The sequence below is a fragment of the Pollachius pollachius genome (genome assembly GCF_949987615.1).
Source record: "Pollachius pollachius genome assembly, chromosome: 5".
In the NCBI taxonomy this organism is placed as follows: Eukaryota; Metazoa; Chordata; class Actinopteri; order Gadiformes; family Gadidae; genus Pollachius; species Pollachius pollachius.
Window position 1 is genome coordinate 8171662 of NC_136938.1, and position 27737 is coordinate 8199398.

The 27737-nt window shown below is 42.4% G+C and overlaps 1 protein-coding gene across 1 annotated transcript; it reads left to right on the forward strand.

The window, feature by feature from the left end:
- Positions 1 to 2676: 2676 nt before the first annotated feature.
- On the forward strand, positions 2677 to 9116 carry anxa2b (annexin A2b). Its single transcript, XM_079736099.1, has 13 exons — positions 2677 to 2768; positions 3684 to 3744; positions 4323 to 4416; positions 5008 to 5102; positions 5395 to 5508; positions 5982 to 6072; positions 6206 to 6285; positions 6648 to 6707; positions 6912 to 7005; positions 7319 to 7414; positions 7664 to 7722; positions 8168 to 8290; positions 8565 to 9116. The coding sequence occupies exons 2-13, from the start codon at positions 3694 to 3696 to the stop codon at positions 8622 to 8624; spliced, it is 1017 nt and encodes a 338-aa protein (XP_079592225.1). The 5' UTR covers positions 2677 to 2768; positions 3684 to 3693; the 3' UTR covers positions 8625 to 9116.
- Positions 9117 to 27737: the final 18621 nt, after the last annotated feature.

Here is a 27737-nt window from a genome sequence, read left to right on the forward strand (position 1 = left end):
GGAGTGGAATAGCTCTCTAACGTAGCTATCTTTGTAAAAGGTTTCGATTGGACTGAGTTAATGTTTAAAGTCGTATAATCTGTCAAAGCCATTGAACAAACTTTTTGAATGACTAAACCTCACTTGATATGTAACCACTCCCCTCCGCCCTGAGTGGTTGGAACAGCCAGCAAGATCATCATGACCAAACACAATGGCATGCACTGATCACTATGTTGAGTATGATCAAAGCAGCCATAGAACGGTCCCGTCTCATCACTCTTTCCCTGATTCAACTAATCCTTTCAATGTTTCGTGAACATAATACAACACCTTAAGCTTCAGTTTCCGGTCATCCTATTTCCAACCAGCATGACAGAAGGACAATAAAAGTTATTCACTCTGAAAGATTTTTTTTTTCCTGTAGCGCATGCATTCCTTCCAGGGTATGTTCCCATGCGGTGAATTGTTTGATTATGTTATCATGGTGCCACACCCAACACCGACCTCCGTCTGTTCCCTCTCTTCCCTCCTCTTATCTCCCGACTGCCAAGAGACAGGCTCTTGCCAAGTTACACATAACTCTGGATTACAACACTGATTAAAAAAGGATCTCTGTCCCTCTCCCTTCTTCTCTTCCTAACTCACGCCCTAACCCTTATCTGAAATTATCCGACATGTCGATACACTCACCAAACCCTTTGGACCCTGAAATGCATTTCTCTTGTCTGCCTTTCACTGGGTTAGCAAAGACTTTTTAGCCAGAAACAGAGCATGAGAAACATTTGCTGGTGGTGGCTCCTGTGAACTCAGTTGACCACATCTGAACATTAGGTGTTGACCGCCCCCCATCACGTTCACTACTAGCTCTCAACTGATCTTTCCTACTTGTATGCGTCTGTCTTCTAACATTGGTGGGGGTGAGGGGGGGGGGGGGATAGCACCGGAGTGTGATTGCAATAAACTCTTCCTCTAACTCTTACTCTAAGACAGTACTTGCCACAACAGACCAAAGAGAGACAGAGAGTTCTTTTGATAGCAGACTTGGAAGTTAGTAGTGGCATGCTGTCAGTGTTACAGTGAATTGAAGAACATAGAGAAGGCTTGTGTTGCAGTTAATGTATGTGTACTATAATGTACTGGTTTGAAATGTATGTGGATAACTGTTAGAACTGTTATAATGAATTTGTGTTTTACATGTTATGCCTCCCCTGCTCTCTCTCAAGAGAGGGCCTTTATTGGCATGGAATGATGTGATAAAACATCTGCTTGCCTTGTTAAAACATCTGCCAAAACAAAGAAGCCTACTCTAAAATCTGTAGTAATCAGCAGCCATTTTCCCATCTCTAACCTCCCATTCCTTACTCAAGTACTGGAAAGAATTGTAGCCAACCGATCAATCACCTGATGAAGAACAACTTATTTGACCCCTTTGAGTCTGGGATTACTCTGTATTCCACTCAAGCTGCTGATGTGCAAGTCCAAGTGCAACCTAAGCTTGGTTGGTCCTTGACCGCCAAGCCCCATCCAACCAGAATGCTTATTTTGTTTGAGGGTGTTGCTGTGATCATGAGTGGACTCCTGGCCAACCAGCAGGCACCTCATCATCGTGGACAATACGAATAGCCATTAAAACTAATTCACTTAAAGGGTTTGCTTTTTACTACTACCGGTATGTATGTAAATGACGGCCCCCATTGCACTCATTAAATAGACAGTGGTACATATAGTACACACTGTTTAAGATAAACTGCTATAGACTGTATCTAAGAGATACTGGACTATACTGTATCTGAGTGCTGTCTACATGTGGTGTGGCCACCTCAGAGTACCAAGTTCTTTGGACAGGCTAGGGAAAAGGTTCCGTTGAGCAAGGCAGCTCGTATCTATTTATGATGTAATCAAACATGATCCTGCTTTTCAAATTAAATAACAGGGTTTCGGTCTAAAAAATCATGTGTTGGAAAGAGAAAACCTTGAATGTTTGAAGTACAGTCAGCCACAAGCGCGAGTGGATAACCCTCACCCTCTACTTTGGCGGGGAGTCAAGCTGACTCCTAGTGACCACACACAAACAAACCCAAACACACACACATCCTTGAGCCTCGCCAGCCTCCCACTCACCTTTGGACTGTGAGTAAATTGACACACCTTGACTCGTAAGAACGGAAGTCAATGTATTTGTACATAGTCTGGGCCCACCCCACGATGTTACTTTTATCAATACTTTTATGATGTAGGTAGACAGATGTAAAATGGATGATATGATGATTGTTATAACAGTTCTTAAGGGCCTTTAGTAACATGTTAATGATGAGACCATAAATGCTGCAGGGGAACACGTAATGATAGATGAACGGATGGATGTTTGACGCAATCTATTTTTATGATCTTCATGGTAAAGATTGGAGCAGCTATGTTTGCCTGAATCATAGACTGAAAGATTATGACGATGCCTTCGCGAGGGCATATGACGCCATTGACATGACCGAATGTAACGGACCGTTACCATAGTAACCGTAATAAAACTACCATATTAAAACTTGCATAACTCTTAACGTGCATTATGCAACAGTGCATTCCCTCAGTTGGAATGGGCTTGTCCATGGAGCGAGTCGCCACCCCCCCACCAGGGCAGGGGGAGGGAGGCGATGTGAGGGGAGGGCCAGGGTTGGACCGGGAGCAGTTTGAGCCAACAGTTCTGCTATTTAACCACCAGACCCTGGTCCTGCCTCCCACTGGAACCTCTCTGTCTCTCTCAGCTGCAGCTCTTAGAACCGTCGTGAGAGGTAAGACCACAACCTGTGTGCGTGTGTGTGTGTGTGTGTGCGTGTGTGTGTGTGTGTGTGTGTGTGTGTAGTAAGACCAGAATGTGAGTGTGTGTTTGTGTTTGTGTGTGTGTGTGTGTGTGTGTGTGTGTGTGTGCGTGTGTGTGTATGTGTGCAGGGTGGCTCGAAGAAAATGCCTAAATAGCAATTTACGCAAATCTATTATCCAACAAAATGACTAAAGCCTCGGTGCATTATGGCTGCAGCTGGGTTTCCATAGTAGTGTGGAATGAGCGGACAGGGAGTGGCAAGGACTGGCACAGGGAGTGGCAAGGTTTACTCTGGACCCACAAATCACTGCCTGTTCCTGCAGTCTTCGCTCTGTAATTACCTATCATACAGACATCATCATTCCTGGGAAGATATACTGTACATACTTTACCCACTGGAACTGGGATTGAAAATAGATTTGTGTAAAGCAATTCAGTGTAAGGCTGAGTGTGCGGAGAGTGTAGTAGAGTGTAGTGCTGAAGTAACAGTGGGGGTGGATTCGTTTACCGGCATGGACGCAGGCAGGATGGAGTGATTCACAGCTCCATGACTGATAACTCTGAACTCTGCAGTTGCTAGGTGATCAAACATTGCCACAGACCCCTTAAGGTATAGTATAAGGATAACATCCTGACACGCCCTAGTCCTTTCGTTAGGTCAAAGGTTAGGAAATGTTGAATGTTGAAATCCACATTGCAACACTGTTCTGAGGCTTTTGGGTTCAAGTTGTGTGTGTGTGTGTGTGTGTGTGTGTGTGTGTGTGTGTGTGTGTGTGTATATATATATATATATATATATATATATATATATATATAATGTATGTGTGTCTGTCAAAGCATAGATGTTTCAACATGTACAAAAATGTTTTTTCTGAAATCTTGGCAGCTCATTCACAATGGCGTTAGTGGCTGAATATCTGAAGCAGCTGACGTTGACTCATACCGGGGTGAGTGCTAAAGCTGTTAAAAGTAGCTCTTAAAAGTCAAATTTTGATTTCATGACTTGGCTAAAGCAGATCATTTTGACACCAAAACACGCATGCACATTTATACCTTCAACAAACACATACAGGTACTTTTCATTTTTTATTCAAACTCTATTCCACCAGGATGTTCTCATTGAATGAGATATTTTTGCAAGCGGGATCTGGCCAGGAAGGCAGCGCACATTCCAAACACGCAGTACAACAGAACAATGTGTCGAGAGTTCAGTGTAACTCTGACTGCTGCACATATTTCTGCAACAGCACACATTTAACTTAGTAGCATAATTACATCCTGGCTCTCGATCGACTTTCCTAAACAGTGAAGTGAATAAAAAGATAAGTGAGCCTGCAAGACATTCCTAAAGAGTTTTGAAGAATGCAAGGCTCCATTCAACGCTAGTTAAACATTAACTTCATCGACTAAGTGTTCCTTTTAGCCGTGCATGCCCCTTCAGTGATTACGTCGACCATTATTTTGTAATCTATTGCCCCCCCCCCCCCCCCCCCCCCCCCATCCTAAACCCCTTACCCATCTTCAGGGGAAAGACCCAACATTCCCCACTGTGCATCCGATCAGAGACTTTGACCCATCCAGAGATGCTGCCAGGATCGACACCGCCATCAAAACAAAGGGTGAGAGAGAACAACCCTTCCATGTTGTTTTTACCTTTTTAGTGCATTAGGGTCAGGTTAGGTCATCAAGCTGGTGAGTTATAAAACACAGTACTAAGTATTTAAATTACAGGTAGACGTCACGTCTTCTTGCCTTTGGAACCATTGGGGCTTTGCTGTGTGTAGACTTTGCTAACTGTCTTACTGCCTGGCCTTGTGGGTGGAATACTCCATGCAGTAGTGGCAGCTGGCCAGGCTCAGGCTCAGGCTGTGGTGAAACTGAGTCACTTTCCTGTCTGGGCTCAGAACCACATAACAAACCCAGGAAAACCCACTTGAGCCCAAGTTCACTGACATTGAATATCCCAACGTCTGAAAATTGAACATATTCATAACATTTTCAATACTTAGGATGATGATGATGATGATCAATTGACGAATGCTAAAGTTTATACAACATCTATGATTGAACTTCCTACACTGTTTCAACACTATTTCTATGCTGTGAATTCAGCTGATCTTTGGTGGGGAGACTTTCTTGCAATGCCTGGCAACGCAATCTCCGGAAAAAGGCGGAATTAAAAACGATTGTCTTGTCTGTTGTGTTTTCAGGTGTGGATGAACAAACCATCATTGACATCCTGACTAGGAGAAGTTGTGACCAGAGGACATATATTGCATTTGAGTATGAAAAGATGGCCAAAAAGGTTTGTTTGATAATTTATTTTTCTCCCACGACAAATCAAAATATTGTAGATTATTGGCATTTGGAGCTGGCTGAAAATGAAGAGTTTGGAAAATAACAAGAAAGAAACTATTGTGAACTTTTTAATAAATGTGTTCAAATATTCTATGTACTGCAATATTCTGTGGAAACAGGGGGGTTTGTATCTAAGTTTGTAAAAATACAAACAGCTCTCAGTTTTCCTGTGTTTGGGTAGTTAAATCATCTGTTAAAATGTATGCTGGTTGTAACTCATCTCTCAATGTGTTCTACAGGATATGACCACTGCCCTGAAGGGGGCGCTGTCGGGGTCTGTGGAGGCCGTGATGCTGGGTCTGATGAAGACTCCCGCCCAATACGACGCGTCAGAACTCAAAGGTTCCATGAAGGTGAGAGAACCTTTCTTCTGTTTATTCATTTTTCATGTCTTATTTTTTGTGTGTGTCTTTATATCAATGTATGGATGGATACATTTTTATTTTTTCTGTTTGTATATTATGTGCCATGTTGTCATGCTAACATCTTATAGTCCTATTTCGTTTAAACACAAATATTTCAAGACCTGCTCTCTCCCACCTCACCTCCAGGGGGAGCACCCCTCCTGTTAGACAGACATGAGCACCACAAAAACCCCTTTTAGAGTTTTAGAGTTTGCATTTAACCTTTATTTATTTAAGTTAGTCTCATTAAGGTTGCACACCTATTTTACAAGAGAGACCTGATAGCAACACAGTTGTAGATTACTTAATACAGGCACAGGACACACACACTAGTTGGAGAAGTCATAAAATGCTGGTGAAGTGTGTATCGCGTGGACTATCAAAAATTGTAACATTTTTAACGATATGCTTCTTCTGTCCAGGGTCTTGGAACAGATGAGGAGACCCTCATTGAGATCGTATGCTCCAGAAGCACTCAGGAACTGGCAGAGATCAAAAAGGTTTATAGAGAAAGTAAGTACCACCATTTACGTTTTGAATTATCAACATTATTAGTTTGGAGAAAAAAATACAATTCAGCTCTACAGAAAGTTTGTCTCTTGTTAAAATGTGTCAATGTAAAAGTGTTCCTCGGTTTAACACCCAGTGTTCAAGAAGGAGCTGGAGAAGGATGTAGCTGGAGACACCTCGGGGGACTTTGCCAAACTCCTGATGGCCCTCGTGCAGGTAGCCCCCCACCCGTTCACACAGCCACCCACCACCTAGCTACCACTATACGGTTTATACATTACGAAGTCACATCATTATGTCGCCGCCATTTTGGAAGCATCGGCCAATGGAATGTCAGTTATCACGTTAGTGGTATTGGCTTTTCGGGTCATTGTTTAGTAGCTCATCGTGAAATGGTTCAACACTATTGGGCGACATCGTTGTATTTGAAACTGAAATTTCACTACTGACTATATACAGCCACCAACCCCTTCAATATCATGTAGAAACTTGTATTATGTTGTATTGTCTACCTCTATTGTGTGATGATGGATTATTATTGATATTTTATTTCTTTGTGTGTGTTTTTCCTCCACTAGACCAAGAGAGACGAGCCCTCCAACGTTGTGGACTATGAGAAAATTGACCATGATGCACAGGTAGGTCTCCCAGTCCGGCACAGTCCTACAACTTTACAATAAAGGAAATAAATAGCACTTTTGCAGCCCATAATATAAACTGTTTAAAGCCCAGTGAGTCAACTATGCAGCTCTTTCTCACAAAAAATGCTAACTTTCTTTCTTGTCAATGAAGTCGGAATGGATGTGAAAAGGAAGATCCATGTTATTATCCTCCACCTACAGGCTTTGTATGAGGCAGGTGTGAAGAGGAAGGGGACAGATGTGGTCACCTGGATCGCCATCATGTCTGAGCGGAGCGTCCCTCACCTGCGGAGAGGTACTTCCTCTCCAAAACACTAGGCCTGCCTATCCTTCCATGTCCATCTTACCTGTGGGGTTTTAATGCCATCTTATTTTGATAACATTGAAGTATAATAGAACATGTTTTATTGTACTACCGTTCAAAATACAATCGAATTGAAGCTAATGTATAAAAATGAGAGGCCTTCAATTGAGCTACATTATATAAGCTATATTCATATTTGGTCTCATTCGTCCTAACATTGGGTAACTTGTTGACTAATTGTCGATATGACAAATGCTTAGTGAAACCAGGACTAAGGTGAATGTGTCTCTATTCCCTGTGTCAGTGTTTGACAGGTACACGAGCTACAGCCCATACGACATTAAGGAGAGCATCAGGAAGGAGGTGAAAGGAGATCTGGAGAAGTCCTTCCTCACACTGGGTACATACATGACCATTTACATTACAAAGCCCATATGACACCATAAACTTACTCCTATAGATACATTACACGAGAATTCACACATTACTATAGGAAACGCCCCAAAGTTTAATTTGCACTTTCCGTCGATAATGTTGACAAATATTTATGCACGTATCTTGCATTGTGTATACTATTTTTCCAATAGTTCTATCTTATTGAATCTCATCTTACATTAAGCAATGCATGTGTTTTTGGTTCTCTCTCCAGTGGAGTGTTTTGAAAACAGGCAGCTGTACTTTGCCAGCAGACTCAGTGAAGCTATGAAGGTAAGGTTTGATTTCACACTTTCACAAACATTCTGATCTGCTCCAGAGTATTTATTGTATGTGTTTCTGTGTATGTGTGTGTGTGTGTGTGTGTGTGTGTGTGTGTGTGTGTGTGTGTGTGTGTGTGGGTGTTTGTGTGTGTGTGTGTGTGTGTAGGTGTGTGTGTAGGTGTGTGTGTATGTGTGTGTGTGTGTGCGTGTGTGTGTGTGTGTGTTTGTATGTGATATGTGGGTAAGGTGTACTTCTTGCTTGTCAGAAGTATAAAAGTACACTTGTCCACTTGTCCTGACTGAAAGAGATGCATTCAATTTATGATTTAATTTGTTATAACGAAAGCCATAAATAGAAAACTACAAAATAATTTGAGAGAAAACAAATTGTGTGTTTGTTGATGGAAAGCACCATGGGGGGCTTATTTTTCACAATTGGTTGTTGTCTTGTGCAGGGTAAGGGAGCTAAGGACAAGGTGGTGACTAGAATCATTGTGTCTCGCTGTGAGGTTGACCTCATGAAGGTCCGCTCAGAGTTCAAAAAGCAGAATGGAAAATCTCTCTACCACACCGTCTCTGTAAGTACTTTGTGTGTGTGTGCGATTGTGTGTGTGCGTGCGTTCGTCTGTGCGTGTGTGTGGTTTATATATGTATGCATGAGAAGAAATACATGATGGAATTAAATACAACAAAAGTTGTATTAGTTAGTTAGTTTGATCATAAAGTTCTAATGCCATACCGTATCCAGATAAAGTCCATCGACAGTGAAGAAATCCTGATCCTCTGGTCCCATGACCAATGGAGATGATCTTCCAGTCACATGACCCACGTGTGTTGTTTCTCCCCTGCCAGGATCACACCAAGGGAGACTACCAGAAGGCCCTGCTGAGTCTAATTGGAGGGGACGACTGAAGATGTATTTTATACTATATATACAGCATTTTGTTGATTTCATGGATGCGTGGAAGGGAATGTTCAAGTGCCGGCCAATGAGAATTGTTAGGCCTATATTTCTTTCTTTTTAAGAAACATTACTGGTTTTGTTGTGTTTCTGTGAAAATACATAATCCTTTTTTTATATCATGAAATGTAGACACTAATTGTCATATATTGCAACATTTGCAACTATGGTTTGCTACGACAATCCTCACCAGAATGTTTTTTTTCCGGCAAGTAAAGTCGAAGTTTTAAAGTCGGCGTCACGTCCTTGTGTGCTGATACATAAGCCTGCCTCTAGAGGGCGGTAGAACAACAGAAAGTTTGAGTCCTTCAGCTGGTCTTTGCTTGTAGTTATCTTTCCTAGTATGGTTCACTTATCTAAAAAATGATGCTAACACACATTTCAGTACAATGAGTTATTGGATCAGTAATAAGGAAATCATTTAATAAATTGTAGTTTTTGATGGAAAATTTGATTTATATCTAGAAATTGAAACTGAGTGAAAGAGATTGCTTAAGCACTCAATAACAATATAATTATGAACAATACCCCACTTATAACAATATATTTGTCAACTCTAGATAGGCATAAATAATATTTAATAGTGGATTCTGATGAACGTCAAATCAGTTAAGTCACTTTTATACCATGTATAAGCTTATTTAGATTGTTTTAATTGTCCGTGTGTTTTGCATTGTTTGTTTGCCATTAACTTTTTTTCATTAATTTAACCTCTGGCAACATATTTGCATATTTGCATACCACGGGAGCAAAACTGTTTCAATGTGTTGCTGTTGTTTAGTTTGTAGGTCTCCCGGGATAGGGGGTGGGAGGGAGGGGGGAGAGAGAAAAGGAGAGAGAAAGACTTGGCAAGTGTTGGAAGAAGAAAAGAAGAAAAGCTTTTCACTATACCACTTGGCGAAAAAACAGGAGATATGACGAAACTAAAACCAGTAGATACAACTGAAACCAGGAAATAAATTAACCTGAAACCAGATATAAACTAAACTAAAACCAGGAGATGAAAGTACACTAAAACCAGGAGATAAAACTAAAAAGAGATACAACTTAACATAAACAAGGAGATAAAACTACCTTAAAACAAGAAGATAAAACTAAACTTAAACCAGGAGATAAAACTATAAAACTAGGAGATACGAATATACGACCATACTAAAACCAGGAGATAAAACTAAACCTAAACCAGGAGATAAAACTAAACTAAAACCAGGAGATACAGGAGTAGCAGAAGGATATTGAAGAGGATGAAATGAAAAGCACACGGAAAGAGTTAGAAAAGTTAGGGAGAGAACAGAGGGAGAGAACTATGAGGGAGAGAACTATCTCCACCTGAGGGAGGTGACTATAGACTTAAAGAAAGCCTCGCAAATATGCAAATCGCAAGAAAGAATCAGAAATGCATATTGCAAAAGATATTGTGGAGCAAACGTTTCAATGAGGGGAACACACACACACACACACACACCACTGGGGGGGCATAGGAATCCCTCACCTCTTATGTCTCTAATGATTTCACATGGCTGGGCTGAGACCAGACATCTCCCTTCGCAGAATGAATGAACCAATTAGCGTCCCCTATCTGTGGAGCACAAAGCACAGCTTAATGAAGCCATAACCCCTGTGTTGAGTAGAAAGCCGTAGGGAGGAGACTTGCTTTCCGGGGGTTAACTGCGCATACAGCATGTGTCTGCATGGCGGTAGAAGCACTATAGTAGCAGTTAAATCAGTGGAATTAAAGATCTGATAAATCACCCTTATTTCATGTGAGGACATTTTACTCTGCATTTGTCCGTATTCATTTTTCTTTCTCCACATCATGTAAATCACTGCGGTGGCATCACGCCAACTGTAAGTGACATACTGTGTTTGACATTTGTTGTATATGCATGTGTGTGTGTGTGTGTGTGTGTGTGTGTGTGTGTGTGTGTGTGTGTGTGTGTGTGTCTGTGTCTGTGTGTGTGTGCGTCTGTGTCTGTGCATGTGTTTTTGTGTGTGTGTGTGTGTGTGTGTGTGTGTGTGTGTGTGTGTGTGTGTGTGCGAATGTGCGTCTAAGTGTGTACAATATGTCAAAGTCCAACACAAACAAGAGTTAGGCAAACACATTCAATGGAATAAACTGCCCTTTGTATTTATGAACTGGCACGCCGGGTTAACACCGACCTCTTTAGTCAAGGTACCGGCGCCTCCACACTGCATGAGCATCTCCATCAGGGGAGAGCGGATCACAGAGGAGCAATTAGCCTGGATTCAATTAAGGTATAGATTTAACAGTTTTACGGCCGTCTTTGTTGTTCGATGTCTCCAGACAACAAAAACCTCTGAGGAGCTCCAGTTTATCGTATTCGTCGGGAGTTTAATCCCTGGAGGCCACGCTGTTCCTCGTCCAGAGTCTTAGAGGAAACCATGCAGTATCACAGAGCCGCCAAGTATTATCATTCATTTAGTCATAATATTGATGAGGACATTACCCCATTGTGCTGTTTTATGTTTATCACCAATAAAAGATTAAATACGGAGCAAACCAACGGAAAAGAGCATTTTGCAAAGTGTGATGTGGGATTTATGGGACAGGAGGGTTGACAGATTAATCTGCCGATCATAAAGACCAGAGGGGAGGCCATATTTTTGCCCCCTTCTGCAGTCTCACGGCCTCCTTCTCTCTTCCCCTTTTTCCTTTTCTCTCTCCTCTCCTCAAACTTCCCTCACTGTCTTCTTTCCTTTTTTAATAGCTTGTCTCCTTTACACCTGGATCTCTTTCTCTTTTATTTTGCAGCCCCCTCGTTTTTCCCTGGTTCCATTTTTCTCTCTTGGATCCCTTTCATGAGTCAAGTTTTCTTTATATAGACAGACAGACAGTCAGATTAGATATGTGAGAAAAATCTGATTTAAAATCTGAGAGCAGCCAAGCTTGAATCTGGGGAATGGGTTGTTTCACTTACTTTCGCTTCATATTGAGTTCTGTAGAAAGTTTGAGGTCGGAGACTGCTTTGCTTATCTTTCAATATTCTCTCATTTTGTACTATTGGACGGAATACATTTTCTTTGGCTTCTGCCATCCGCTTAACAATTTATTGGTTTATTTAATTTTTGAGGACACCGACTAGTACTGAGATGGCAAGAAACCAACTGACTAGTTCTCTTCTGAAATGGAAGGATTCACTGCTTCTATCTCGTCGGTAATCACAAAATGGCTCAATGAAGTGGACCCCTCAGTAGAGAAACTCGAAGGGGACGTACATAGGCTAACTCAATTTAAGATCACTGACATGCCTCCTCACACACTGGACTCTAGTCAGTGCAGGAACTATTATAGAAGATACCTCTACTTCTTACCAAATTACTTGAAATACTACTAACAACAACACAAACACAAAAACCGACATGCAAAAACACGCAAACAAAAAAGAAAAACAAAACTCCCTCGGTGAGAGAAGTCACTATTCAGAGGAAAAGGAAACATCTCCCAGCCAAGCCGCCCAGTGTGTCCTGCCTAGTGCAATGGAGCGCTATAGGAAGTAGGCGGGCCGCGTGGCTTGGAGCCAAGGCGCTAATCATGATTGCCAGCGACGTGGGTCTAATCATCTGTCAGAGGCGACGCCAGCTACTTGGGGGTTGATACAACAGAGCCAGAGCGCCACACTCTCAGCACTTATTTGTCCCCCGTAATGCGTCCAGAGAACAGGTCAAGACCAACAATTGAGCGGTTGTCTGCTGAATCGGTCAAGTGATTATCGCGTGGGCACTCAAAAACTTGGTCACGCACATGTGAGCAGACAAAGGCGCCCACATACGCACGCACGAACACACACACAAGCACACACAAGCACACACACACACACACACACACACACACACACACACACACACACACACACACTATAATTCACCAAAGAAATACAGAGACAAACAGTAAGAGGAAGTTTGGCTAACCTTCGTCAGAGGCCGAAGTATTCCTGAAGGTTTGCTGTAAAGTTCAACAAGACGCTTTGATTGCGGTTGCTCAAGGAGACCATTTAAGTGGATGAAAATGTCACAGGTTTGATATCCACAATAATACCCACAAATCTAATTACGTTTTCATACCGATGTCCAGATTAATCCAGTCCTCTCTCTCTATGACCACACCCCTACACCCACCTTAAAGTTAATTACATTCTAGTAATCGGACGTTTCCATCCAACCAACTCGTCCAACCATCCCAGCCAACCAGCTCATCCATTCACCACCCCATAAAACCCACCCATCCACTTAAACCACACGCACACACACCCACAGCGACACTCCCTAACCTTCAAATGCTCAGCACCAAGACCGCCACTTGAACATGAACCAAAGGTCACCCCAGAGCCGCGGATGGACAAGGTAATTACCCACGCGTTTGGCAATCACCGGCCATCACCTGTTCATTATCTCCCTAACTGTCGACATGGAGTCCTCTGTCTGACAGAGTGACATCCCCTCTGAAGGACTCTGGGACCGAACCCCAAGAATGGGCCCATTAGACAGAACAAGAGATAAGAGTTTAGTTGAGTCCTATCAAAACCTAAAAGGTATCAGGGATGTGGAGGCGTTAACGTCCCAAAGCCAAAGATGGAGCTGGAACTCTTTTGTTCTTATTTTGCACTTTTTTTTTAACTTCCCAAGAAAAAGTGCATTTGCTGATGACATGCTTCTGGGATGGCATTTCACCTTGGGAGATTTCCTTTTCTCTCTGATCCCATCGTGGTGTTGGTACATCTTCTTTCACCCTTGGGCAGCATGGATAGGAGCTAGTCTTTGTTCAGAGGCGTTTCCTTTTTTACTTCAGCCTTTTGAGTTTCTCGCACTCGGGTATGCTGGCAGGCCCACTTTGCAGAAGTACTTTGGTTGTGGAAGAAAGGCTTTGAAAAGACACACACACTCGATATCCCCCAACCCTCTTGTGACCCATGTGTTTGACAATGGAACAAGGCTAAACATAATATACACCCACACTACTAATCTTTCTCGCTTTTGCTAGGGGTCAAAGAGGAGTATGAATATGACAATGTTGAAGAGAGAAATGGGAAATATTGTTCTCTGGCTTGCAGGCAAGTGTCCTAATCACACCGCCAAGCTTTGTCATTTGACATCCGCATGGCCAAGCTGCAAATCCAGCTGTGCTTGCCAGTGACCGCACTCTCCCTTATCTCTTTGTGAATCGGTCCACTGCTCTCTCCATCATCCCTTTGCTCACCAGTCCTTCTCTGCCCTACCAAGAGCCAGAGAGTGGATTCCCTCAATATTCCATCGACAAACCACTGGATTGGACCTTTGACTAACTTAGTATGGACATGAGGAAGACTTTTATTTTTTTTAATCATGGCAGACTGAAGAACAAATGTTTATTACACACTGTTATAACAGAATAACTTTTGCAATAAGACCATCTTCAAGTCCCAACTTTGTGCAAGATCGGCTTCTCATTACGCACCGAGATCTAACACACGTCTCTACCCTTGAGGAAATCCTACAATAAGCCTTTGATCACAGCTTTGCCCAAGGAAAAAAATAACATTACAAGATATGTCCTCTGGCCATACAAGAAATAGGTTCCCCATGTACAAAGGAAGAGGCATGTATTGGGGCAACAAAAACTGACGCAGACTGACAACACAACAAATATTTCCCATCAAAGAGGTCCCTGAAAGTCAAAGCTTGTTCAATCATTATTACACGCACACAAGGAAGCTCTCAACTCAAACACTTGAAAACACTTGTTTGTGAAACACCAAGGAAAGCAAAACTGGTGCAGAATCCCATTCAAAGAGCAAAAAACAACAGTGATATTGCTTTCTGCTAACCCCAACCGGTTCTCCAGAGCCATGCAAATGAGGCCAAATGCTGGTATTGTGAAAAATGTATTTGGGCCCACCTACTGAGTTGCACTTGTTTAATCATGCATTTGTGTGTTTGTGTGTGTGTGTGTGTGTGTGTGTGTGTGTGTGTGTGTGTGTGTGTGTGTGTGTGTGTGTGTGTGTGTGTGTGTGTGTGTGTGTGTGTGTGTGTGTATGCCTGTGTGTGGTGTGTGCACTTGTGCTCTAATTCTTGGGAATATGCTAACTTAACTGGCATCCTGGCTTTTATCTTCGGTCTGGGTTCTGTGAGAGAGACAGAGAGGGAGAGACAGTGAGAGAGAGAGAGACAGAGCGAGAGGGAGAGGGAGAGAAGAGGGGGGAGGGAGGGGGGTAGAATGAGGAGTCAGCTGCATTTAGAGTTAGCTTGAGGGGGTGAGTTATAGAGATGATGTACGTGTCAGCTAACCTCCGTTGACAGACTCCTGATGCCAGCCCTTCATTATAAATATTTTTAAAGGGCCTCCGACCTTCCGCAGGCCCGTTTGGGACAGGAGCACAGCACTCCCTCACTCTTTGATTTGTGCCTCTCACAAGGCTCTGGCTGTCATAGTGGCAGCTCCTTATTGCGCACATCTTGTCGTCTTTAGTGGGAAGTTTCGCAACAATTAGCATACATGTTCCATCGTCTTCCGCCTTGCGGATGTCTGATGCGGCGGAGGAGCAATGCTAGACCCGGTTTAATCTTTGGTCTTGTCGACGACTGCGCTTGCAGTTGAGGAAACCTCTAAAAAGTCAACTTCTCCTGCCATTAACATACAAAGAGAAACCCAGAGAGGCAAGCAGCTAAACATATATGCCCTTTCTGGAGAACCTTTTGGGGCAGTGAATAGAGTTTGATTAAGGGTGACGCATCTGTGAGTGATGGGGTGTCAACATATGCAAATGTTGCTGCCATATTCGTTAAATATACGTATAAGCTACACAATATGTGTTTATTTTGAAATACCTATTTGCATTCTAGATGGAATATCATCTGATGGTTAACAGAGGGAGTCGTTTATCTGCTGTAAACACTGTGGTTGACAACACTAGGAAATATAGACAAGTTGGAGAGTCAAACAACTTTGAAGTAAGCGGTACGACCGAACCCTGGTTTGTAAGATGATTATTTTGATGCATATTATTTACTTATAACTCATTCTCCAAGGATTTGGAGTAAGTCGCTTTGGATAAAAGCATCTGCGAAATGCCCTGAATGTAGATTCAATATTTTCAGCTCTGTTTCCTGTTAATTATCGTACTATTGTATAATTTTATAGATTAATGTATAAGTATTCGCTAAAATAGCCTGCGCCTAGAGCAATTCAAAGCCAAAACTAAATATTTACTTATGTCTGATTTCAACAAGTAACTAACCTTGTCTGTCTGTCTTAATCTAAGGAAGTAGAAGAAAGCATCACTTCTTTGAACGCCTTTAGAGACTTTTCTGCACGTAGAAATACACCTCAGACTCGAGCTAAACCCCTCTCCTGCCTATCGGTTCTTGTTGTGGTTTGAGGGTTGGAGAGTTGATTATCTCAGTATTGCATAGTGAAAATGTAAATTGAGAGGGAGAATACACATGAGAATGCAGCGAGTAGAGCCTTCTGTATTACCTGACACAAGGTTGCCATTGATCATTGTTCTATTGGTGTTGAGGTTCATCACTGCTGAAGGATTATTCCCAGGTCTGGTCCTCATCTTGGCTCAGTATATGTGCTGAACCACGATCAGGACCAAGTGTCATGCAAGTGCAATTTGCCATCCAGCTAAAGCGATTTGTAGAAGTTGGCTTTAAATTTTAGGGCATGAGACGCTTTAATCCAAGGCGAATTACAACGGTTCATTCACATATTTACAAACAGACTGCAAAGTCAACCATGCAAGGCGACAAGGTCAGCAAAGTCTTAAGTATTAAGAATACAAAAAATAATAATAATGTCAGTGCTGAATTATTGTCATTGACAGAAAAGGGGTCAATTGCTAATTAATTGCTTCAAAGATGGTATATGATGTGCTGACTTCTGGGGTCTTTAAGGACTTATAATGGTCATGCCGTTGTGCAACCATGTTTTGGCTAATGTTTAAACCAAGACCCTGCTGTCAGCAGTAACAAGCTATATTGTTCTATATTGAGCCTCAAGCATCCTTCTAACAGTCATGATATCTTTGCGTGTTTCAAGTAATTGCAGCACTAAACACTGGAGCCAGCCAGAGGTAGATGCTACATGTCATTACCCCAAACTAATTTGCTTTATTCTTCCAGTTGTCCTTGTTCTCTTGTTAGTGAATTGTGAACAGTTAGACAACGAATGGATTTTAATGGGCAGTTGTGTCTTGGGGGGCTTCTGAAGGAGTGGGAAGAGGGTTGAGGACGTGAGGTTGGAGAGGCTGTCTGTGAGGAGCAGGTACCATTTGTAGTCGGTTCGCCTTAGACAGGTCTCTCATGGATAATGAAACAAGGTGCGGCCATTAAAGTTTAAAAAGATGCGCAGATGAATCGGTTAATTGCCGATTGCATGTCTTACCCAGATTGAGACGGGGTTGTTAAAATCATAGTGACAATAACCTAGCTCCTTTTCCATGTAAGTGAAATACAATTACTTTCCAAATGTCTTCCAATGTATTCTGAATAGTCGCTTATTATAAACGAGTGGCAGTTGAAACAATGCAAGAATTTGGTTAGTCTACAAACATGCCGATAATTTGGCACTACTTTCAGCGTTGGCGTCATTAGGCTACCTGTGATGTGACTAAATGATCTTATCAGCTGTTCTGCATGGATTCTGGTTTGCTGGTCTACACAGAGGGTAATCGAATGTTATAAAGCTCAGTGATGCTACTCTTTACTGTGTTTTGGATAACAAAGATAAAGCATTTAACCTGTTTGAGATGCTTTTTTAAGGTCAAATGGAATGGCTGGTTTAACCTGTTGCACATTGATGTCTCAATGTGCAACAGGTGTGCAGCCTCACCAGCCCCAGAGTCTAATCAGACTGACTCGGGCCAGGTGAGGCTGCTTAAACCAGCCGTCATCCACACACTACCACCATCACTTATCTTCCTTGGTGACCCAAGGAAAGAGTTCCACGGAACCAAACAGCCTTTGAAAAGTGGGTGCAATGGATTCTTCATGATAAATAATAAATGAAGGCTGGGATAAAGGTGAAAGAAGGGCAAGAGGGAAAGGCCACACACAGGAAATAGGGGACAACTAGTTAGTTGGCCTACAAGGTTACATAGTCACCACTGAGGTGAGAGATTGTATTCACTTCCGTAGTAGGTTTAATATTAGTGCGCAGTCTGTCATTTTCTTTGGCAGTACAATTGCGCCATTGCATTATTCCCATTTCCTTTGCAGCATATTTATATTCACCTGTGTTTGACATTTTTAGAGTGAAGAAGAAATTGCTAGGGGCCTCCAAACGCGAGGGCTATGAAGATGGATCAAAAGTGTGTCAAACCACATGTTGTAGTGCTGCAGCTCCTCAATAGGAGATGTTAAGGTACAACACACACACACGCACACACACACACACACACACGTCTACACACTACATCTTACAACTCCATAGTGCCATAAATGTTCCTAGGCTCAATTATGTGTGTGTTTGTCGGTTTGTTGTTAACTGAACGGTGAGCAAAGACACACACACCCACACAAACGGTTGCATTGACATACTGAACTATCAACTTTACTATTCGTTCCACATATTATGCAAATATAGTAAGCTCATTCTATATGCTTTATTATGATTTATTTTATATAAATTGATGTTGATTAGGAGAAATAGCTTTTTGCTACCTTTTTCCTTTGTATTATCATTGAAATAGGTTGACCACTACATAACTGGTCCCTAAATATGAAGACAAGCCCAGATATTGCGTGGGGTTAAGCAAATTTTTGTTTTTATTTAGAAGTTATACAAGTTAACTTGACTGGGCAGCAGGAGCGTTTGCTCTGCTCTCATCTTCTTCTCTTGTCTCATCTCCTCCTCTCCCCTCCTGTCCAGGAATTGTTTTGTTGTACCTGTTATATATCTGGCGGTAATTTATGACACAAAAAATAAAAATGTCCCTCTAGAACAGACGTTTTTTTATTTAATGTGAGGATCTACACGCTAACAGAAAGCGTATCCACTGTATCAGTCTTTTCTATTACCCTTCTCCTCACAGACAAATGATCTATTTTCTCTTCCCCTAATCCTAACCTCTCTAGTCCTCTGCTCTCCTCTCTCAATGAATTATTATTACATTCTGATAAAATGCAAATTGAGCTGGCCTGATGGTGTGTGTTTTTGATGGAAGAGCACAAATCACATGGAGACATGAGACTTTTTTAATTTTCCTGATGAATGTTATGCTTCAGGAACAGAGGGGATTGATGATAGGCTGTAATGACGTGTTAAGGCTGGAGACCCCCGCTCCGTGGCGGCGGGAGGCTGTTTTATACACACAAACACGTCCCCTTCACCTCATGCAGTTGTGCTAACAGCCTGGCTAGATGTGTGTGTGCTTAGACGGGGGTGAACTGTGTATAAATATGGGAAACTGAAGGATAAAAATTGGACCGGTTTCACTGCACACTACCCTCTGTCATCGATGGATAAACATCTATTTGGGCATTAGGATATTGGCCCCTATATCATATTAAATTGTAGAAGTAAACAGAACAAGAAAGATGTAAGTGGGTCTCGCTCAACCTTTAAGGGTTATTTGATGATCTCATAGAAGCCGAACAGAACCAGAAGTTCATCTTAGAGGGCTTCACTCAAAACAATTATATCAGTCCAAGTTTGTTCTTAGTGGAACTAAGCTTTTAGTTCCACTGTGCAGAAAGAAAAACATGTATACTTATGCAGCCCTCTCCCTCTGTATCAATAAAATGAATCTATAAAAACAACCTAATAAAATATGGTATTAATTTCAATGAGTACCTGAGACATGATACGATTTCATCCCATGACAACAATAACTATTTATTTATTTCACAGCCCAATAAATAATAACCTAGTTAATGTACAGAACTGGAGGCTGTGTATATAGGGACTGCTGGGGTGTGCGTATGCATTATGTTGGAGAGGAGCATGCTGGTGTATTTGTCTTGAAGAGGACCACCCCCACCTTAACTCCATTCTAAAGCTTAGTAAGCAGCGGCGCGATGAAGAGTAATGGCCTCTATTCATTATCAGGCCGGTTGGTTTTCATTTACTCTTGGCTCCGACAATCAAACAGAGCAGCTGCCAAGGTGATGAAGTGACGGGACGCCCAGAGGTCGCCCAATAGTTTAAGTGATAAATTAAATACTATTAAATCTAATACTATTATCAACGCTCAACTCTCTGCACTTTCACTCTCCCCTCTGACACACACACACACACACACCAAAACACAAGTACAACTGCACACATGCAAGCACACGCGCACACACATTCACGCACACACACACGCACACACACACACACACACACACACACACACACACACACACACAGACACACGTGTACATACTTACAGGTGTTCAAATAATATCCATACGTTGGCATAAACTGCTTGCACACAAACAAGCAGGGCCGTCGTACAGAATCCCACAATGCATTTTGTTGACAGAGAGGATTTCAAACCTGGTCCATCGTTGCCTCTTTGGGACAAAACACATATTAGTATAATAAAATGAGCATATTAACACACACTCCATCTGAGCCAAGATAGCCACCTCTGCATTAGTTATCCATATGCAGACACACTTAGAAGCTCAACACTAATAGCAAGGCAAGGATGGAAAAAATGAAAATAAATGCCTGACCTCTGTATACTGGGCTCAATTTAAATGCTGTGATGTCTCATTGAATTAGTATGACAGTGTGAAAGACAAACCTCTCGGGCTAATGTTGATGAGCCAGACAGGCAGTACTGCTGATTGAACTGATATAATTAGAATAATATTGCGTCCAAAGCTAATAACAAGTGAGGGAAATAAATAACGGAGAAAACTTAATAGCCACCACGCTAAAATGCTCTATATGAAATATGCTATGGCACATTTTCCCTGAGCTCATGGCTGCTGATGATCTGGATATGGATGTCATATTCATATTCGTTGTGAAGGCTACTTTGCTCTCCACTCGAAGAGCGGCGCACTTTTCATCTTAATTATTAATCTGGGGAAATAGGCCTCCATGCATAAAGACCGCGGAAATGGCGTTTCCCTGCGGGTGCCGAGTTAGCGCATGAATTAATTTAGTTGATAAATGGTATGGAGCCACCTCATGAGAACAATATGAAAAGCCTTGAATACACCAGACCGGCACACCCACACACACGTGGGTACCCCGCAAAACGTCCTGACCCCTAGTTTGTATGCACTCATTTCAAGTTCAAGAAACCTTATAGTTTTAGACCTGGCGAGTCATTTTTTGCTACCTTCGCTGATCAACCTCAACTTATTATGGGATCAACCCCCTGGATGTATATTTTGTTTGGCACTGCTCATACTGGAAGTAAATGTTTACAATTTGCTATTCCACTGAAGGAATTACATGAAATATAAATAATCAGATCTGCTTTATATTTAATACATGTACCCATATTGAAGGTGCTTCTGGTTTACAGTGTGCCATTCAACTATAACATACATTTAATTAGTTTAAAAAATATATAATCATGACGTTACAGAAACAATTAAGGCATTAATCATGAAAAAGAAAACTGGTGAATACAACCACCTGGCAGATACTATGAATAGTCCTGAATATAGCGTGGGCGTATAGCAACAGGCACTGTTTACCGGCCCAGCTCAAACTAGCTCACATGCAGTAAATAAGTCAAAGAAAGAAAGAAATGAAAGTGCTTCGAGTCGTGTTTGGAACGGGCCTCGCCTGTTCCCAACACGACTCGAGGCGCTCTCATTCCTTTATTTAGCCTCTAGTATGATCTCCTCGCATCAGGACTGATGGGGATCTATCGCCTGATTGGCCGCGCGCAATCCGTCTGCGAGCGCACAGACGCACCCAGACCCGGGACACTCCATTACATCCGTCGCCTGTTTCCTGCATCTAATATACATTTGAATCTATCAACACTGTGCATTTTGATCACGGCGTAATGGTCATGGATGATAGCATAGCGATAGAGAGAGGGGGGCGGATGATGGCACCGGCAGAGTCAGAGGCGATGGAGATGGAGAATAACGCCGTCGCTGAAAAGGGAAAAGGCGAGGCGCGGCGGGGAAAACTAGGCCTGGTCTTATTCTGATTTTGAATTATCTAAGCGGAAAGCCTACGCTGCGCATTGGCATAGCTGGACAACTTTACCCCGGCTGTTAATATATCTGTTCCACCGGGATGATGGTCGTTGCACACATATAGCATCGTTGAATTGTTCCGGCGCGCCTCGCTCCAGCGCATACATTAACCTGCCCCGCCGCCGTGGCGGCTAACGCGGCGACCCGGTGGGACCTGACGAGATTAGAGCCCCGCTGATCACGAAACGACACGCGCTCTCCAGACCCGCGGGCCGCGCGCTGCGGAGGGGGAGCACGTTTCCAATCTAGTCGCGTGGGGGGGGGGGGGGGGAGGGAGACGCTGCTCTCAAATGTCAATTTGCATTGTAAAACACAACGCTCTGTGAGAAACAATAAACACACCACCGAACGAACCAAAAAAAAAAAAGGCATTTTCCTTTTCTTAAGCACTACAAGGGAATAGAAGATTAAAGAGATGAAACTTTAGCTTTTATGTCCTAAGCGCTTTGCTAATTAGGCGGGGTAGAAAGAAAGAAAAAATAAGCAGCAGCGCGTTGCTGAGGACGAATTCATTTTGGGATGAGGGAGATTTTTAATCGCGCCGGAATAAAAATAGGACTGGTGCAAAAAAAAACAACAAGATGACAATATCCCCCTGGGGAGAGAGAGCAGCTCTTCATTATGTGTCATTGGAGATGATGCAAGCGGCGTGTGCAGACGAGGAGAACTGCAAGCTCTTCATCTGCTTTCCATATGCTGGGAGAGAGTAAATGGGCTCTCGGAGCAAGGGGCCCCTGCACCGCACTGCTGTAATGGAGGAGCGCATGTATAATTTATGGACTCGGCGCGTCCCCCAAGTTAATTTTGCCCCAGGCCGTGTTTATTTCTGCTTTGTACTTTGTTTAAAGCCATTTGTTGACAACTCTTGAGCATGTCAAACTATCACCGCTAATAATTGCTTAAGGAGCTGGAACTTTCGCAAATGTTGGTTCCAGCACAAAACATGCTCGTCGCCCTCCTCCTGAAAGCCTCCTCTCGCATGAATGTTTGATTCCTCCTCCAGTGTGAGCGAAGCCTTGCCTCTGTAATTCAAAGCCATCGCTGTAAGAGAAACAATAAAACAGAATAATGGAGCGAGCTCTTCCGAGAGCGTTTGCCGCTTTCGTCTCTCTCTCATTTTTCATGTTCTGTGAGGCAGAAAATGTCAAGTGTTGCTCTTTTCTTCTGTCTTTTTCCTTTTCTCTTTTTTTGATTAGTTGAGTTTCTTTTTTCCTTCTCACACTCTCGTTTCCCCCTTTTTTCCTCATTGACCTGAGAATCCTAAAGAGGCTTCTGGTTGGTTTGGAATATGTTATGCTGCTGAGGAAGATGAATGTGGAAGTGAAGCGCGTGGCCCGGGGCAGTATCTACCTATATCTCTCTCGGGTCAAAGCGTTCGTCTTCAGATCTTAGCGCAGCCACACTCACGTGGCGCTGGGAAGTTGATTAATCCCAATTAGATGGGCTGTCACTTTTCATAGCGCGCGAGGGGGCGGCGGCGCATAAGCGGCGCGCGGGGGCGGGCGCGGCGCGCGGGAAGCAGAGGGGACGAGGGCGTCCCCAGTCATCTCGGTAGGGCGCGAGCTCTACCTGGAGAAGATATGGCGCCAAAAAACCGCCAGAGAGAGAGAGAGAGAGTCTGCGTGTGTGTGTGTGTGTGTGTGTGTGTGTGTGTGTGTGTGTGTGTGTGTGTGTGTGTGTGTGTGTGTGTGTGTGTGTGTGTGTGCGCGTGTGTGTGCGTGTGTGTGTGTGTGTGTGTTGGTGTGGTGGGAGGGGGGGGGGGACTTCCTCCATATCTCCCTGGATGTTATCCAGGGAGCCTCTCTCTCGTCTTGCTCAGTCTGTCTGTTCTTGTAAGGAATTATAACGGTTTGACTGACAGCTATCTTGGGGGTTGGGGTCTCTCTGGTGTGCAGCAGGCAGGAAGGGAGAAGTCTCTCCTCGGGGGCCTGGGGTCCTCCGGTGTACAGCGGGGGATCACACGTTGCAGAGGAAGATCTGAATCCTGTGCTGATTGTCTGTCAAGCTGCAGAATGTCTAGCAAGATGTGTCAGAATGACTTCAAACGGAGCGCTGCGTTAATCTTTATACAGTGAGTGTAAATGTGTGATGAAGTATCCTACTCACTGAACACGGACCCGTTCTCGCAATCAATTGAATTTCGGAGTAGGCCTACAATGTGAAATAAAAACATTTAGGGATACGGGAATGGGTTTTTGGCGTGGAGGGGGCGGGGCCATGTGGGTGGTGAGCATCACTTGTTGTTTGTTCTGCGGTATCAGACGGCTGGTCTGTGTGGTGATCAATTCCTACTAAATGTTTAGTTTCAGGTATAGAAAAACCCGCCAAGCGGAGGAGCATTATGGATGGGATTGGCGACGCGACGTCTGCCCGTCAGGTCAATTAGTGGTTGAACCCAAATCGCTCAGTGATATTTCTTCCTTGTTCCCGGTTGTACAAGAAACGCGTCAGTCTGTTCATACGTTTTAATACAATAATGAAAAATACTGAAACAATGACACGAATCATTTTATTGTCTCTTCTTCATTCGTTTTTGGTCAGCCTATATATAAAGCCTATATACATAGGCTGACTAGCCGTTCACATAAAGATACACACCTTTCTACACATTAAGAAAAAGCAAAAACAAATTTCTGTTATTGTTTTTTTTACCACACTCATACATACCTTTGTTTACTTCAACTGCAGACGGTTTCCCTACAAGCAACTTCAAACACATAAACGTTGAAGACATCCTTCTTGACTCAGAGGAGAAACATGTTGTTTATCTAAGCTGCAATCTTTCCATTGTTTTCTCGCAACTAGCGTAGCGTGCAGCTTGTAATGGCACGGGGCTCATCTTTAATGTTCACTGTGTCTGTTGGCACTGCAAGGTGGTAAACAACACTGTTTTGACACTTGGAAAAGAGTAACACTGTCTTTAAATAACAGTCTATTAAATATTAAATATTTATACTGCTACTCTGCTGTGAGAGGGAAGTATAGTGTCAACTAAATGTTTGCCCCTTTTCTATGCAACAATATAGCAAATACAACGGCTGTGATTGATGTGGTTTGTACCACTTGAAACATAGAACTACATTCACATACAAATGGAGATGCCAGCCAGTCACACATACTTACAGGCATACTTATAGACTTACAGACAGTGTTACCGAAAGACATACAGATAGATAGAAAGATAGATAGATAGATAGATAGATAGATAGATAGATAGATAGATAGATAGATAGATAGATAGATAGATAGATAGATAGATAGATAGATAGATAGATAGATAGATAGATAGATAGATAGATAGATAGATAGATAGATAGAAAATGGACATTTGGTCCGAATCCACTTAAAAGAGAAGGTGGCCAGGTTTTATGAGCAAACAGCACTTTAGTAGATGAGGCCAACACATGAGCTGCTGCTGATGGATCTGAAAGGGAGCAGGAGCATCTCATTTGGCTGTGGACCTCTGTTATTGCTGCCATCATCAGATTAATACCTCCACTCTGGACCAGTGCAGCCATTTAGCCACGGGTTAATTAAACATTTACATATAGATGCCTGCCTATCTATTGTACCGGGATATAATTTATACCATCAATATGCACTTTAATCAGAAACTATGTGAGTGCATATGTTAGCGTGCTACATGCTAATTGGCACCATGCTGACATTGGAGCACTGAGAGCGAGAAAGAGAAAGAGAGATACAGAGAGAGAGTGAGAGAGAGAGAGAGAGAGAGAGAGAGAGAGAGAGAGAGAGAGGCAGAGAGAGAGAGAGAGGCAGAGAGAGGGAGAGAGAGAGAGAGGCAGGGAGAGAGAGAGAGAGAGAGGCAGAGAGAGAGACTGGCAGGGAGAGAGAGAGGGAGAGAGAGAGAGAGAGAGAGGCAGAGAGAGAGAGAGAGGGAGAGAGAGAGGCAGAGAGAGAGAGAGGCAGGGAGCGAGAGAGAGAGAGGCAGGGAGAGAGAGAGAGGCAGGCAGAGAGAGAGAGAGAGAGAGAGAGAGAGAGAGAGAGAGAGGCACAGTGAGAGGCAGAGAGAGAGAGAGAGAGAGAGAGAGAGAGAGATGCAGTCCTGAAGTTGGGCTTTATAACTTTGTTATAACCGATTTAAATTAGTCTTTATGGGTTGGAGAATGGTTTAAAATGGTTTAACTTCAATGAAGATAAACATTGAGATATCATCAGACTTACTGCTTACTCAGAAAGACGTAATAGTACACTAGAAGATACCTCAAAGACTGGGATAACTGGATAGAGATAATGATTCAAAACCTGTAATGAATAACTTTCTTATAACAGTTGACTTATAAGATTATTATTACTGGCAGTGGGGTAAGTTGTGAGGGGAGAGGCAGTGGGGTGGGTGGTTTGGAGGAGGGGTTCCATGTGAATATTATTTGTCATTTAGTGATACAAGGCATAGAGAGAGAGAGATGCTGCTGCCCTAATGACGGTGAAGAGGTCATTTCAACACTGGAGCGCTTGAAAAATATACACAAATAATAAAATATAATGCCAGAAAAAATAGACACAAATAAATACTGATGATGTGCATGCATTACACATTGACTGGATAAAGAGAATAAGGCACCAGATGCCAAAAAATAACATTGCACATTCAATGTTCTTAAACCTATAATTAACAAAGAAACAATACAAATATAATGCTAAAAAAATGATTAGTATTGAGTATATTGATTAAAGAGTATAGAGTACATTCTAATCTATTCAATACGATTTTAGTTATAATAATTAATGATTAATTAATGCCTTCATGGTCTGGAGGATTGGCAGACTGAGAGACCTGCTCAGGTTGGGATGTGCACGTGTGGAGAAGTGGAGGAATGAGCACAATCTTTCTTCTCCACGAGTATATCCAATGGGATTCTGAACATGAGCAGTTACTACTCTATTATTTCTTCCTTTCAATATAAATCCTGTTTTATTACCATTTGGAAGAATTAAAATCCACAGGAAGATTCAAATTGAAACTTAAAGCTTCTGTCTGGTTAACTTCTTTATGCATTTTGACAAAAAGATGGGTTCCCTGAATGACAGGGAGCCTGTCTATTATAAGTATCTGACAACTGGATGTTTTGGTACTTCAATCAATAAGTAACGGGCGGGACAAAAGCTCATCCAACCAATGAGATGACAGCAGAGCAAAGCAAAGTGTGTGCAAAAATAAATGTATAAATTGATCTATTGATCTTATCGTTTGTTTTATAACCTCTTTGTGCAATGGCAGTGGCACTATCCAACTATTTTCTTTTCAAAGTATAGCAGATTCTAGACTGTTAGTCTGGAAGGATGTGAAAGGTAAAAAAAAAAAACGTCTACATTTCAGTAGCAGAAACCATTAAGGATGGTCAGAGAAAAGTAGAAGGTAAACTTTGTCGACAGCAGCTGTTTTATCAATATTCAAGCCGCGGAAAATTCTGGCCGGTTCTCTGTAGTTCTTTTTTGCTGTTATTCTAAATTGAATGTTTCCACATTTGTTCTTTACACTGAAACACATGATTCATATGTTTTTTCAGTTCTGTTTATCAGTCAAATGCTTCAAGAGTCTCTTTATCAGTGCAGGTTTTGTCATGACCTGATGTGAAAACTGTGTGTAATCAGATAGAAAGGAGCAATCCATCTCCAAAGAGAGAGATGATATTATATGAATTACTGTATACGTTAATATTTGAGCATATAGGCTAATAGTGCCGTTCATAAAAAAAAAAGAAAACAAAAAGTCAAAAAGAAGACGAAATAAACATGGATGAGAAAATGCCAAACTATAACACCTTGGTGGGAACCCCATAACGTGTGTATATTTTCCCAGTCGGCGAAAGAGCATATCTTGCAGCTTATAGATAGAGCCCATGAGAGAGTTTTCACGTGCAGTTTTAGCATCTCATTCAAGG